A 16574-nucleotide genomic window follows, 5' to 3' on the forward strand; every position below is an offset into this window, starting at 1 on the left:
GGCCAACTTTCTTTTGACATTTGTGCTGTCAGTGTTCTACAGCATTGAGGTGCTGCAAACACTGACAAGCACTGCACAGAGGTGCAGGGCTGCACCCAGGCTCTCCCATGACTCCCTCCATATGCTTATGGAGGGAGTCACAGCACGCAGGGAGGTCCTCTTCCTTTCCCATGGGTGGAAGAGACCTCCCCAGGAGATCAACGCAGCCTGGTTGTACATTGCACAGGAGGGCACAAGCAGGGATGTGGTCAGGAGGACTTGGGTGCAGTGCTGCAAATGTTGCAATGATCTCAGTAGATCACGAAACATTAGTACAAAGCCACACTGAACCTCATCCTGCTGTGCCTCTCATCACATCCTCATCACTCTGCCTTCCCTACCCTACTCCTGTACATCTTTGCTCACACCAACTTACCTTGCACCTCCACCCATCCCTCTCTATCTACATTATCACATCCCCATCTCACTAGCCACCCCTCACACTCACCCTCATCCTAGTGCAATCATACCAACTCACAACACACTTGGGTGTTTTATCCAATGTTCATGTAAAATTTCTGTTAATGTGATGTCAAACATTGAAACCTTTATTTTCAACACTTTGCGTTTTTGGACAGATTTGTATGCACCTTTGGAAGTGGCTTAGTGAGTTGCAGTGAATGGTGAGACACAACGGTATCCCCCCCACCCCCCCCCCCACCCCCCGCAATGGTGATGAGTGTGAAAGAAATGGCTTGGGCATTGTAAGGGATGCTTTATGGTGTTGGTGTGGGGTGGTGCCAACCTGGCGCATCATGTGGCAGCCAGGGTGTACAGCGTCAAGTGAAGTAAATCTATCCATGGTGAGGCCATCCTTGGCCTCCCGGGCAGCAATGTGGTCGGGTGCTGATGCCCTGTGTCCTGTGCAGCATCAGGTGATTGCAGAGAAGGTTGGTGTTGTTGTTGGTGCTGCTGGTGTTGGAGCTGATCATGGTGGGATTCTAAGGACCAAGGTGAGAGAGTTTCAAGAGCACCCATGCTGGTGGAATAGATGGCAGGTGAAGTAGAGATGACAGAAATGATCTGTCAATGTGAGAGAGGTAATGAGGTCAGACTGGATGGAGACTTGTGTAAAGACTTGCAGCATGGTGGATCTGTTGTGGGAATGCAGTGAGGAAGAGTTTGTGGCTAAGGGATGATATCTCTGTAAGGTGGGAGCGTTTACTTTACATTTGAAGCTGTCAACTCAACAGCTGATTCAATGCCCACTGACCTCCCGCCTCAGCTTGACAGACGTGGTCCACGACCAGCGTGGACCCCGTGGGCGAGCTGTGAAATGCAGAAGGTGAGCTGAAATTCATTCTTAAGTGGCTCTAAATAAGTCACTAATTACCAGGATTGGGTCCCCTGCTGTGAACCCACCACTGTGTGTCAGGTCTGCTCAGCGCTGACAGACCCTACATCAGGGAAAGGCGTGTGGTGGCGGGTTCACAGCGGGGTATCAACCCGTTGGGGGAAAAAGTCGTCTTGGTGATGGATAAGATGTTAGATTTAAAGTTCAGCTCAGGATTGAACAGGGTGCCAAAGTTGCAAAAAGTATGGGCCAACCTGAGAAAGTAGCAGGGGAGGGAAATGGAGTCAGAGGCAAGGAAGCCGAGTTTGTGGCAGAGCCTGAAGACGATGGCTTCGGTTTTCCCAATGTTAAGATGAAGGAAATTATGGCTCACCCAAGACATGCTGTTAAACAAGCAGTCTGACAGGACAGAGGCAGTCAAAAGGTCAAGAAAGGTGGTGGAGAGGTAGATAGCAAAATACTGCAGATGCTGGAAATCCGAAATAACAACAGAAAATGCTGGAAAAACTCAGCAGGCCAGGCAACATCCGTGGAGAGAAAATAGAGTCAACGTTTCGGGTCGAAACCCTTTGTCAAGACTAAAGAAGCACAGGAAATGAAATAGATTAAGAGGCCAGGCTGGGAGAGAACAAAAGAGAAGTGAAGAGACATTAAGAGGTATTCAAACGAGACGAGATGGTGATAGGACTAGTGGAGACAAAAGACGGCTCTAGATTAGGTGTGAAATGCGCTGGCAGAATGGGAGACAGCTGCCATGTGGGAGAGAGAAAAAAAAGAAAGGGGGGGGGGGGGAAAGGGCCAAAACAAAGGTGTGGATAAAAAATATAAGTAAAAATGTAATAGGGGCCGAGGTTATGATCTGAAATTGTTGAACTCGATATTGAGTCCGGAAGGCTGTAAAGTGCCTAATCGGAAGATGAGGTGCTGTTCCTCGAGTTTACGGTGAGCTTCCATGGAACAATGCAAGAGGCCGAGGACGATGAGGTCCAAGTGGGAATGGGGCGGTGAATTAAAATGACAAGCGACCGGAAGCTCGGGGTTATCCTTACGAACTGAACGGAGGTGTTCCGCAAAGCGGTCACCCAATCTGCGTTTGGTCTCCCCAATGCAGAGGGGACCACATCGTGAGCAGCGAATACAGTATACTAGATTGCAAGAAGTACAAGTAAATCGCTGTTTCACCTGGAAGGGGTGTTTGGGGCCCTGGACAGTGGGAAGGGGGGAGGTATAAGGGCAGGTGTTACATCTCCTGCGCTTGCACGGGAAGGTGCCAGGCGAAGGGGAAGGGGTGCTGGGGGTGATAGAGGAGTGGACTAGGGTGTCTCGGAGGGAGCGGTCCCTACAGAATGCTGAAAGGGGAGGGGAGGGGAAGATGCGTTTGGTGGTGGGATCACTTTGGAGGTGGCGGAAATGGCGGAGGATGATCCGTTGAATGTGGAGGTTGGTGGGGTGAAAGGTGAGGACAAGGGAACCCTATCGTGTTTCCAGGAGGGAGGGGCAAGGGTGAGGGCAGAAGTGCGGGAGATAGAACGGACACGGTCGAGGGCCGTGTCAACCATGGTAGAGGGGAATCCTCGGTTGAGGAAAAAGGAAGACATATCGGAAGCACTGGTGTGGTAGGTGGCATCGTCGGAGCAGATGCGGCGGAGGCGGAAAAACTGGGAGAATGGAATAGAGTCCTTACAGGAGGCAGGGTGGGAGGAAGTGTAGTCCAGGTAGCTGTGGAAGTCAGTGGGCTTGTAGTGAATGTTGGTCAATAACCTATCCCCAGAGATGGAGACGGAGAAGTCAAGGAAGGGAAGGGAAGAGTCAGAGATGGACCATGTGAAGGTGAGGGAAGGGTGGAAATTGGAGGTAAAGTGAATGAAATTGTCTAGTTCAGGGCGAGAGCAGGAAACGGCACCGATACAGTCATCAATGTATCAGAAAAAGAGGTGAGGGAGGGGACCCGAGTAGGACTGGAAAAAAGAGTGTTTCACATATCCCACGAAATGTGTTCCACATATCCCAGGAATCCCTCTGAACTTGCAGCACTCCATTCTCTTAGATCCAACCCTGACATTGTCATTAAACCTGCTGACAAGGGTGGTGCTGTTGTTGTTTGGCGAACTGACCTCTACCTGGCGGAAGCCGAACACCAACTCTCTGACACCTCCTCCTACCTCCACCTGGACCATGACCCCACTACCGAACATCAAACCACTGTTTCCAAGACTGTCACTGACCTCATCTCCTCTGGAGATCTTCCCCCCGCGGCCACCAACCTCATAGTTCCCCAACCCCGCACAGCCCGCTTCTACCTCCTTCCCAAGATCCACAAACAGGACTGCCCTGGTAGACCCATCGTTTCAGCCTGTTCTTGCCTCACGGAACTTATTTCTTCCTATCTCAACTCTATCTTTTCTCCCCTTGTCCAGTCTCTTCCCGCCTACATCCGCGACTCTTCGGATGCACTCCGCCACTTTAACAGTTTCCAGTTTCCTGGCCCCAACCACTTCCTTTTCACCATGGACGTACAATTCCTCTACACCTCCATCGCCCACCAGGATGGCCTGGGGGCGCTCCGCTTCTTCCTTGAACAGAGGCCCGACCAGTCCCCATCCACCACCAGGCTCCTCCGCCTGGCTGAACTTGTTCTCACATTGAACAACTTCTCCTTTGACTCCATTCATTTCCTCCAAATCAAAGGTGTTGCTATGGGTACCCGCATGGGTCTTAGCTATGCCTGCCTTTTCGTGGGATATGTGGAACACTCTTTGTTCCAGTCCTACTCAGGTCCCCTCCCTCACCTCTTTTTCCGATACATTGATGCTTGTATCGGTGCCGTTTCCTGCTCTCGCCCTGAACTAGACAATTTCATTCACTTTGCCTCCAATTTCCACCCTTCCCTCACCTTCACATGGTCCATCTCTGACTCTTCCCTTCCCTTCCTCGACTTCTCCGTCTCCATCTCTGGGGATAGGTTATTGACCAACATTCACTACAAGCCCACTGACTCCCACAGCTACCCGGACTACACTTCCTCCCACTCCGCCTCCTGTAAGGACTCTATTCCATTCTCTCAGTTTCTTCGTCTCCGCCGCATCTGCTCCGACGATGCCACCTACCACACCAGTGCTTCCGACATGTCTTCCTTTTTCCTCAACCGAGGATTCCCCTCTACCGTGGTTGACATGGCCCTCGACCGTGTCCGTTCTATCTCCCGCACTTCTGCCCTCACCCTTGCCCCTCCCTCCCGGAACCACGATAGGGTTCCCCTTGTCCTCACCTTTCACCCCACCAACCTCCACATTCAACATATCATCCTCCACCATTTCCGCCACCTCCAAAGTGATCCCACCACCAAACGCATCTTCCCCTCCCCTCCCCTTTCAGCATTCCGTAGGGACCGCTCCCTCCGAGACACCCTAGTCCACTCCTCTATCAGCCCCAGCACCCCTTCCCCTTCGCCTGGCACCTTCCCGTGCAACACCTCCCCCCTTCCCACTGTCCAGGGCCCCAAACACCCCTTCCAGGTGAAACAGCGATTTACTTGTACTTCTTGCAATCCAGTATACTGTATTCGCTGCTCACGATGTGATCCTCTCTGCATTGGGGAGACCAAACGCAGATTGGGTGACCACTTTGCGAAACACCTCCGTTCAGTTTGTAAGAGTGACCCTGAGCTTCCGGTCGCCTGTCATTTTAATTCACCGCCCCATTCCCACTCGGACCTCACCGTCTTTGGCCTCTTGCATTGTTCCATGGAAGCTCACCGCAAACTCGAGGAACAGCACCTCATCTTCCGATTAGGCACTTTACAGCCTTCCGGACTCAATATCGAGTTCAACAATTTCAGATCATAACCTCGGCCCCTATTACATTTTTACTTATATTTTTTATCCACACCTTTGTTTTGGCCCTTCCCCCCCCCCCCCCCCACTTTCTTTTTTTTTCTCTCTCCCACATGGCAGCTGTCTCCCATTCTGCCAGCGCATTTCACACCTAATCTGAGCCGTCTTTTGTCTCCACTTGTCCTATCACCATCTCGTCTCGTTTGAATACCTCTTAATGTCTCTTCACTTCTTTTTTGTTCTCTCCCAGCCTGGCCTCTCAATCTATTTCATTTCCTGTGCTTCTTTAGTCTTGACAAAGGGTTTCAACCCGAAACGTTGACTCTATTTCCTCTCCACGGATGTTGCCTGGCCTACTGAGTTTTTCCAGCATTTTCTGTTGTTATTTTGGTGGAGAGGTAGAACTGGGTGTCATCAGTGCAGATGGAAAAACTGATCCTTGCCTCCAAATGCTGTTGTTAAGGAGATGCATGTAGATAGGGAAGAAGAGAAGGCCAAGGAGAGACTTGTGGGAGACTCTGGAGGCTTTTTTACTGGATGAAAACATAATGGGGTAGAATTTCCATTTAAGTCGTTTCTCCAGGGTTTCCAATGCTTTTCTGCCGAAGTAATGGTGGTTGATTGAGAGAACCCTTGCAGAAATTCTAGGCATATAGGTATAGTAAATTCAACTGACTTGGGATATTCCTAGAGTAGGAATAGGGATACAGGGTAATAGCACTTGAAATCGGGACTCTCTAATATTCATAGCTAGACTCTCTCTGATGTGCAATCTCAAACCACATGCTTGCTAATATTTTATTTTATGACGGCAATAATTCTTGTAAGCAAACTTCCCCGCCTCTCACATACACATTGTGAATATGGCACCAGGAGCTAGGATGGAGCTGTGGGAGAAATCAGAGAGATTTGTGTTACTTGCTATAACCCATGGATTTGTTTTGTACTTACCAGGTTTGCACTTAAATGAAACAATCAGATATTTGTTGGTCCCAGGACAGGGATCGAGTCCAAAAACCCGGCTGTTGACTGAAAACTGGCAGGTGCGCTGGTCCTGACATTCGTCAAATACTTTCTGTAAAAAGGACAAATAGTGTTTACCATCCAAGGGACATGGGGAAACAAATCTGATCATGATGCACTAAACTGCCAAATGGAGTGCTGTAAATAGCACTTCCTCAATTTTATTTTTTCCCAGAAAGGTCCCACCTGAATCAGGCCACATCAGTGAAACATATGTTCTCGGGGTTTCCCTGTTACAGTATATGCCTGGAACCCCTAGAGGTATTCTGCACATATTGTGATTTCTCAGCAAGTTGCTACAGTTGAGCCAATGCATAACAAAATATTTTTTAATACAATATGCCTTATAGCAAAACTATCTTATGCACCAGAGGTTTCTGTGTTTAGTGCTGGCTAAACATTGCTGAAACAATATCAGTTAGTATAAGATATTATTTAATAAACACATATTTCCATTACCCAAGGGGCACCTTGCTGCCTGATACTGTATTGTGCATTTTGCCCAGGTACGTATATGTGTGATCTCTTGGCCTTGATGAGCGATGGCACCAAAGGCCAAGGACTCCAGTAAAGAAAAGGATAAAGGAGATTCTGCCTATTTCTGTGGCACCAGAAGGAACAGAAGTGCTCCTCAAAAACATTGCAAGTCGGTGCCAGCCCGGGCTCGACCTTCTCAGCTTCAACACCCCCCGCCTACCACCACCTCCCAGTATCTACTTGCGGGACGACTCAGCATCGGAATTTGTCAGGCTGTGATTCTCAGCGTAGCTTGGCGTCTGGAGCAATCACTCCATTTACTTGCCACTCGTTTTGGGCATGGCTCCTATGAACAAACAAATCTGTCCTTTTTAAAGAAAGAATATTACAACATAAACTATGTAAATGACATCTTTTCACTGTTACAGTTTAATGCAGAAACTGTTAGAGTTAAGTTGTGCCCAGGTGATTTGTTTTACATAGAATTACATAGGATTACATAGGATATACAGCACAGAAACAGGCCATTCGGCCCAACCAGTCCATGTTGGCGTTTACGCGTCACTCGAGCCTCCTTCCTCATCTAACTCTATCACCCTCTATTCCCTTCTCCCTCGTATGCTTATCTAGCTGCCCCTTAAATACATCTATACTACTCACCTCAACCACTCCCTGTGGTAGCGAGTTCCACATTCTCACCACTCTATCAAAACCTTTCATGATTTTAAAGACCTCTATAATGTCACCCCTCAGCCTTCTATTTTCAAGAGAAAAGAGATCCGGCCTGTTCATTCTTTCCTATTAGGTATAAACTCGCATTTCTGGTATTATCCTTGTAAATCTTTTTTGCACCCTCTCCAGTGCCTCCTTTTTACAATATGGCGACCAGAACTCTACACAGTACTCCAAGTGTGGTCTAACCAAGGTTTGATACAAATAACAACAGAAAATGCTGGAAATACTCAGCAGGCCAGGCAGCATCCGTGGAGAGAGAAACAGAGTTTCAGGTCTGGGACCCTTCATCAGAACACAAGTTTAACGTAACTTCACTACTTTTCAATTCTAACCCTCTAGAAATAAACCCGAGTGCTTGGTTTGCTTTTTTTATGGCATTAACCTGCTTTGCAACTTTTAGTGATTTGTGTATTTGGGCTCCCTTTGTTCCTCTACCCCATTTAGATTCTTATTTCCAAGTAATATGTGACCTCCTTAATTTTCTTGCCAAACTGTAAAAACTCACTTATCTGTGTTGAAATTCATTTGCCAATTATATACCCATTCTACAAGTTTATTAATGTCCTCCTGTAATTTGTTGCAGTCCTCCTCAGAATTGACTATCCCCCCCAATTTGGTGTCATCCACAAATTTAGAAATTGTGTTTTTAAGAGGTTAACTTGCATTTTCAACCTGGCTGAAAGTTGCATTACCCACCGGTATAGCAGTGAGGGCAGCACAGTTGGTGCTTTCAGCTGAAGTGTTCCTTGTACTGGGACACAGGTGTTCACTGGGCACACGGCGTCCATAGAAAGCAGACAGAATGCTAATGGATGTCTGAGGTGGACATCTTACTGAGAGCCGATCCCCGTCACAAGCATGCACTGTGTGGTTCCGCAGAATCTTCAGAAGGTAGCCTAGATAATGAAAAGAGGTTACTGAAGGACTGAGAGAATGTCCTATCCTTGAACCTGTGAAATAAGCAGGTCGTAAAACACAGTTATTTCGCAAAATCAGTCTGCCTCATAATATAATTAATTCCTGTCAGTAGCCCAGCTTAAACCTTACTTACCCGAACTTCCCCCAATTGCACCACGTGCATCTTTGTACATACATCAAATCAATTTGTAAACAACTCTACCTCACTTATAAACTAATATTGGGTTTAATGAATAGATGTGTTTAAGAAAAGTGAGCTTCACCAAAGGCAGCTCTGCCACCTACTGATTGAAGACCTGCAGCCATCATCATCTACCCACATTGCTCTGTCAGGGCTGTAAAAATGACAACCACATTCAACATTTATGACACAGGCTCATTTCAGGCAGGATCAGGGTGTCTATATAATACCGGCCAGGGTGCAGGAAGGGCATACATTCATCAGGTGACTGACATATTTTAGAGGAGAGCTGGGGAATCCATTACCTTTGACATCACACAAAGACAGTAGTGAGATAGGGTACCATGGAGGTGAAGGCAATGACTAGTCCAAGGACTAGTCTAATTACATCTGAGATGACTGTAATTATAGTTCACTATTCCTTCTTGTCCTCTCTGGCACCTTTGGGGCAGTCCCACTCCATTCTCTTCCAAGGTCCACCCCTGTGGTACCACACTCGCATGGTTCCATTCTTATATATCCCAGTGCTGTCATGACATCTCATCAAATGGTTTCTCCTCCCATGTCCACACGGTCACCTTCATTGTGCCCCAAAGCTCCATTCTTGGTCCCTCTTATTTACCTTCCAGATATACATTGATGGCATCCTACTTTCTGCCGCCACCATTAACTCTTGGGCTCCATCTTCAACTACCATTAAGTACTGTAGTCGGCCAAGAGTTTCTGCTTTGGGCGCAATCAGCGATCTTGGCGCAAATTGCACTCAAATTTGAGCTAGTTTTGCAAATGAATTTTTGCTAAAGTTTCCACTCAAACTCATAATCGCCAAACATAAAATCTTCCATGAACCAGTGCAATTGGGCAGTGTTTTAGAACTTTAAAAAAAATTTGCATTAAAAAATATTCCTAGATATATCTAAGAGTGCTAACCTGGTGCAGTTTTATTAATACAGCTGAAAATGGGTTTATTACAAAAAATAAGCTTTTTTAATCAGTGTCTAGTCCGCCACCTGTGAGTAACCTGATTATAAATAACTGAAAATGCTTTAAAAAACTATAGAAAACCATTTACTAGTCACATTGTATGTTAGTATCTTAGTAAATTTTTTAAAATAGTATTTAAAAGCTCTTATAACATGCCTATTAGTGTCCTTGTGCCTAAAAAGAAGCTTCATTTTAAGAGCCTCCTCAAAGGGCTACAAACATGTGCAATTAGAGGATACTCGCCATGGAGATTAATTCGATCTGGGAATGTGGCCAGTTTTGTGGGCGGGGCCGGCTTAGAGCGCGATGTTTTTTAAGTAGCGCAAAAGACTGTGGAAACTCGATTTGCACTGGACGTAATTTGCGCTAGAAATTCCACGATCTTTTGCACTAGTTTGGCCGATTTTGGACGAATTGCGCTTGAAAACCAGCGCAACCTAGCGGAAGTTCCAGGCCAAGATTTCTTACAGCTCATTATTGGCAAAGATGGAGCCATTGTGTCAGTTCTCTCCAGCACCTCTGGCTTTGACGCCATCAATCTTTATGACTGCTCATGCAGGCTGAACCTGTTAGAGACGAGCTCGATGTTCTGTTCAACCCTGAGCTGAGTGGGCTTTCAATTCCATCCAATCCATCACCAAAAAAATCTTCCTTTCACCTCCAGAGTCTTGCCCATGTGCCTCACCACCCCCTCCCCCTCCCCCCCTCCCCCCACACACTGTTGAAAAAAAATCCGCACTTTCATCACCTTGAGGATCGATTTCTCAAATTGCCATTTTTCCTGCCTCCACCCTTCAAAAACCTCAGCGACTCTAGAACTTTGCAACCTGAATCCTCTCCCACACAAAACCCCACACACCCATCAACCTATCAGCATCAGCTCACTGCTCCGAACAAAAGATCCTCTTCCAGGTTCTAAAATTCCTCCATGGTCTTGCCCCATGCTACCTCGGGGATCTTCTTTAACCAGGCCTCCAAGCTCACTCCCTTTGCTCCTCTGAATCCAGATTACTGCTTGATTCGCATCAGAGGCTCACGTTTCAGCATCTATGCCTCTCCCATCTGAAATTCCCTCCCTACCTCTCTTCGAAAACCTGTCTTTTCAGCCACGCCCTCTCCACAAATTCCATTCCTGCTTGGTGCTCAACTCTCCCCTTATGAAATACTCTGAGACATTCTTTTACTTAAGCAGTGTTACTTAAATACACGTTGTTGTTGTTGTAGTAGCCTGTAGTTATAATAAAGTTAACTGCAGGAAGAGAGATTTTCCTAAAAGAAAATTCATACTGATTTACAATATTCTTGTACATTTATTACTTGAACTTAAACATACTGATTTACAATATTCTTGTATATTACATTACTTTTACTTAAACACTGAACAGGCCAAACCAAAACAAAAGACCATGAATGCTGCAACTATGAAATAAAAACGGAAAATGCTGGAAATGGACAGCAGGTGAGGTGGCATCTGAAAGAGAAGACAGGTTAATGTTTCAGATGTGATTCCTCAGTAGAATATCATCTTTACCCAAAACAATCTATCCTTTTCTTGTAGATACTGAGGGGCCTGTTTTTTCCAGTATAGAAAATATTTTTACTTAACAGAACATGAATGATAAATTATGGCCTTTAAAAAACAAAACTATGAATTAAAACAAAATGTATACTTAACTACTGTACACTTGAAATGCATCTCAAAGCTTCTACTCCCTTGGCCCTAGATCATTTTTGTGACATGTAGAATAGTAATAAAGAAAATTCTATATCAACAGGATATGGAAATATCATCAGATGAGTGTAGAGCACATTCGTAGCATTTCTATGGAAACCAATAGCCCACTGGAGAAAGCGCTCATCGTCCTCTGCACAATGTTTGTTTTTCATTCCCCCAGCAGCTGCAGCTGGCATGTGTTGTTCCCAGGCAAACACACACTGCCGTGCCAGCCACCTCAATACAATGGACATTTGTGCCCTGATCTGTCTCTTGTGTGTGATATTGATGGGCAGGTAACATCAGCCTGATACTTGCTCAGGCCAGTTACTTTCTTTTTGATTTCCGCCTTTCTTCCCCTCTCTTGAAGAGGCTGAGTCTCATATAATCATAGAAATGTTACTATAGGAGGAACATTCAGCCTGTGCCTGTGCCAGAGCTACTACTTTAAGCCCTTTTACCTGCTCTTTCCCCAAACCCTTTGATGTTTTTTCTTTAATGTTATGATTGACTCATTTTCCACTTGGGGCAATGTATTCTATATTCTAACCATTTCTTGCCTTGGAAATTCCTTCTAATCTTCTCTTTTATGCTTCTAGTACTAATCTATTAGTACTACACTTCTATTAGGTACCCTAAACCTCTCCTGCTCCAATGAATGCAGTCCTAGTTTTTAAGTGTCGCATCACAACTATATCCTCTTACTCCTGGTTTCATCCTAGTGAATCAATGTTGAGTAGTTTCCATGGCTCCACTATCCTTTCTATAATGGGGTGCTCAAAGTTACCCCGCCCCCAGTATTTCAGCTGGAGCCTAATCAACATCTTTGACAGATTCATCAGTACCTCTTTGTTTTATTTTAACACCCCTATATATCGAGCCGAGAATCTTATTTATGTTATTTCCTCTTGTGATGCTTTTTTAAAGATCTGATTATCTGCATCCTGGATTTCTCTGTTTCTCCACTCCATTGAGAATATTACTGTTTGGTATATTTCTATTCACTGTTCTTTTTTTCCAAAATGTGCTTCTTCACATTTAATGGAATTTGCTAAATTTCTGCCTATATAAGCTGTCTATATTTTTCTGTTAGTCTCAGGTATTCTTCCACAAAGTTCTCTGTGCTGCATGATTTTGTATTTTAAGCAGTTTTTGACATAATTCCCCCTATATCTCTAACCAGATCATTAATGTAAATGAACAACAAGATAGGTCCCAACATTTATTTGTCAATTCAAGAAATGTGCATTTACTCCTACTCTCTGCTTTCTGTGTCAGTTATTTCGCTATCAATGCTATCACTTTATCTTTAGTACCATGACCTTAGCTCTTTGCAATTTCCCTCTTATTTGGCCCTTTATTGAACAGTTTTTGAAAACTGGTGTAGAGTTCCCTAGCCACTGGCAGCCCTCCAGTAACTGGCTCAAATGGCCATTCTTAAAGTACGAACTCTAGCAGTGAGTGATAGCAGACTATTCAATCATTGAGTGCAATACAGTTAAACCCAATTTTGTCCTCACTTGATGTCCATATATGTGCACTTTCCAATGAGAAGCTGGAATCCTGGCTGAAGTTCCCTTCCCTGTCCAGGGTCACTGAGGAAAATGTTGGACTCTGTACTGCCTAACAACAGCTGCTAGATTGGAAATTGGACCTGGGATCTTATGGTCTGTATTGCTTTGTACAATACCCCAAGCCTGGTGCAAATTCTGCCTGAAAGGTCAGGTGCTAATAGTCCTCAGTTCTCCGGTGTAATATCATCTGCAGAATTATTCACAGACGTCATTCACACTCCCAAAGGAGGACAGTCAGTAGATGGTCACTCAACAACTGAAAAGTGTGGGCTTAAGCCTTTACTGCAGATCGCAGATAACACAAGCTCCTCATTAGTTACGCAATTCACCATGAAATGATTAAATGTATTGCCACCATCCACAGTATAGGCACAGACCATATCCCACTAAATGGTCATCACAGCAGCTGGAGATTTGGAGCTTCAATGGCAACTGCCTGGTCTCTGAAACTTAATCATGGTAGGCACCAAAAAATGGATATTTGAACGCAAGTTCTGATACCCAACTTCCAGGTGCAGTTGTCATCACAAGCCTCAGAGTTTTTTCATTAACTAAAAGACATCTGCCTTCAGCATGGTGGAAGGACCTATGCAAGGCATTTTTGAAACATCCATTCGCACATACCAGTTTTACTCATTACCAACTATCTAATCCAGGTTCTCAAATGAGATCTGCCCATCATGAGGCTGACTCTCCCTCCAGGGGCTGTGCAACCTGTACTTTAGGGTCATTTCAGGCTACAGCTGAAGACATTTGTAACATCAGTCAGGCTGTAGTGAATGCTTGTATCAAGAAGGTCACAAACTCCCTGTCTTCCAGGACTAATGATTTTATCATATTCCCCAATGGACTCAACAGGAGCTAACAGGAATGAGCTGTGGGGTTTGCAACCATTGTAGGATTCCCAAAAGTGCAGGGTGCCATCGACTGCACACATGGCCATCAGCACTCCTGCCAATAAGCCTGGGCCCTTCATGATTTGCATAGGGTTTCACTCCCTTAATGTCCAGCTGGTCTGTGACCACAGGCAGCGGTTTATGCAGGTGTGTGCCTGCTTTCCAGGCAGTTCCCACGATGCCTACATCCTGCAACAGTCCAGCATTCCCCCTCTCTTTGACAAGGAGCAACACCTCACAAGCTGGCTGTTCGGAGACAAGGGATATCCTCTGCAGACTTGGCTGATGACCGGACTCAGAAACCCATGGACACCTGCGGAGATCAGATATAACACCCAATCATGATTGAGCACTTCTAGAGCAGTCCATAGGGATGCTGAAACAACAATTCTGCTACTTGGACCAGACAGTCAGATCCTGTACCACAGCCCCACCAGATTTCGGGAATAGTGGTGGTTTGCGGCCTCTTGCGTAACTTTGCTCTGCAATGGGGAGCGCTACTGTTAGCAGCATATGAAGAGGACCATCCAACAAGCTGATGAGCCAGGGAATCAACTCCAAGGAATTTCCCGGCTGTAAATTTTATCCCGATATATTCATTTTTCCACAAAATTCCCCCTTCCCCATTTTCATTTAATCTTTACATTGATTCAGCGTTTAGAGATTTCGAGTTGAAGGGAATAATGCAGCAGATTGCCTACAGTATTTGTGATCAGATTCTCAAGTCATCACTGTACTGCTTTGTTTTTCAGTCTAGGGAGAGTTGTGAAAGGAGACTTTTGTTTAGTGTTTTGGGTGGGAAGAAGCATGTCTGTATTGAACCCTCGGTAATGAGTTCCTAATGTTAAAGAATACAAAGTAAAATCATGGAATTGTATGGGGGGAAACTCTAATCTGAAGAACATAAGGATCAGCTTCCCAGTAGCTCTGTTAGCTGATCTCAGCTTGGTAACAATGGTGTTGCTACTAATAGCCTCAGTGTCCCAGGACTAAAGAGAAGAAAATCAGTCAGGGTTCTCACTCCTTGGCCGGATTTTCCACTTCAGCAACCAAAAAACCTCCTCGCATTTAAATGAATTGGTGGAAAGTCGTGGGCTGGTGAGTGCAGGAGCAGAAAATCCTGACACATTTCTTTATCCAGAGTCCCTCCCCCCTCCCCTCCCCACCTGAGAGTGCGCATATGTAGACACAGGAAGTGTACAGGATCAGACTCAACTGTGGTGCCGACACACATTTTCTAAAATGTGAAATGCTCTCAGTTCACACCCAAGTGATACACCGCACTAACACAAAATGTGTGTATAGCTGGCCTCCTTGTGCTCATTTGAGTGCCCTGGCTCAGAAAATGATAACTTCAGTTACTTGGTGCTGAAGAACCTGCATGATGTGATACATCACTGAATGCAAGCACCCAATGTTAAAAAAATCACAACTTTGAGCTATTCACACGGATTTTTGAACTTGGGAAAGTAGTCTTATGCTACAATGTCACCAGGGCAATATTGACTTTTCCTTATTAGTCTACATTGTAGACTAATTGTAGACTACCAAACCACAAACTGTACTCTAACAAACCACAAAATTCATCAGACAGTTTCGGATGAAGAAGGTCTTTCAACTCAAGGGATCTCACTGTCTTCCCATTACAGCATCTAGCTGTTTGTTAGAAGGAGTTATATTCAAGAAGGAGTTAGATATATTTCTTAAGGCTAAAGGGATCAAGGGATATGGGGAGAAAGCAGGGACAGGGTACTGAATTTGGATGATCAGCCATGATCTCATTAAATGACCGAACAAGCTCGAGGGGCCGAATGGCCTACTCCTGCTCCTATCTTCTATGTTTCTATGTATCTATGTAGATGAGCCCAGTGTCCTGGTGTCAACCACCCTTTCTGGCAGCTCTTTCTAGCTGCTGTTCACCCTTTTATATAAAGTTTAGGAATCCGGACATCAATCCTAAACTTTCCCTTCTCAACCGTGAAGTATTGGGTGTACTTTCACTATCTTGTTAACTATGTTATTGACCTCTATGAGGCCCCTCTGATACATCTCTTTTCAAGGCTGAAGATCACAAACTTATCTAGTGTAAAAACTAAAAAGAATTGTACACAACCAAACACAATTTTAGTTTTCATGTTTGCAAGCAAGCACTTACCCGAGAAATCCGGAGCAGCTTCAAACTGAGCCCAGAGATAAAACCAAAACAGTGCGACAAATGAGAATCCCACTTGACATTTAAACTCTTTCAATGTAATCATATTGAAGACTTGAGAAGACTTCTGCAAGCTTGTATATTTTCATTCTAATGGGTGAATAATCATTTCAGTTTTTCTATCATCTTTGGTGTCAGGCTCCCGGCAGCTGTGATGCTTTCACTGGTAAACTGATGAGTTGGCAGCTTCCTACGGCAAAGGCTGACTGTGGGCTGGTACGCAGGACTCGACACCGACTTTTTGTCACATATTAGATAATGGCAGCTGTTGGTAAACACTGTCACAAGGCAATCATGCAAACAAATTCAATGCAACCCTTTCCTGAAGGCTCTGCTTCTCACTGGGATATTGTTCAGTGCACAAAGGCAGTCCTCAAGTATCCTGTCCGAGTGGCTATTCTGCACATGTGATAGTGAGCGTTGGCAGGCTGTTCAACCAGAAAGAGCATAACAGCTGAGCCCTATTCCCTCCTCACAAATGTCCACACTTCACATTTTCTAGCAAGAGCCACTATATAACGATAAAAAGCAGGAACCCTGGCTGATTCCACATGGAGAGAGCAGGGATGTAAAAAGTTGAGTGTCACAAAGGGTGGGTGCTACAAGGCTGCTGTGATACAAGGGACGTATTATCCTTTTGATGGGAATTGCTTCCATATATTTTTGTTTGTGATTTTTCTTTTTCCATTTTTCT

At 45.1% G+C, this 16574-nt stretch overlaps 1 protein-coding gene across 2 annotated transcripts in view; it reads right to left on the reverse strand.

Annotated features, from left to right (window-relative positions):
• The window catches only part of LOC147125109 (protein eva-1 homolog C), a 38125-nt gene extending 21893 nt beyond the window's left edge, over positions 1-16232 (reverse strand). The window contains exons 1-3 of one of the 2 annotated variants that reach the window (XM_085997471.1): positions 15824-16232; positions 8098-8297; positions 6118-6241 (exon numbers count right to left, since the gene is read on the reverse strand). In XM_085997471.1, the coding sequence (XP_085853597.1) occupies positions 6118-6241; positions 8098-8297; positions 15824-15926 (427 nt within the window). In that variant the 5' untranslated portion in view covers positions 15927-16232. The remainder of the gene's footprint in view (positions 1-6117; positions 6242-8097; positions 8298-15823) is intronic. The other variant, XM_085997482.1, reaches the window with a different exon arrangement.
• Between the last annotated feature and the right edge of the window lie 342 nt (positions 16233-16574).

The sequence above is a fragment of the Somniosus microcephalus genome, chromosome 1 (genome assembly GCF_052327205.1).
Source record: "Somniosus microcephalus isolate GS21.2 chromosome 1, FLI_Smic_1.0, whole genome shotgun sequence".
Classification (NCBI taxonomy): Eukaryota; Metazoa; Chordata; class Chondrichthyes; order Squaliformes; family Somniosidae; genus Somniosus; species Somniosus microcephalus.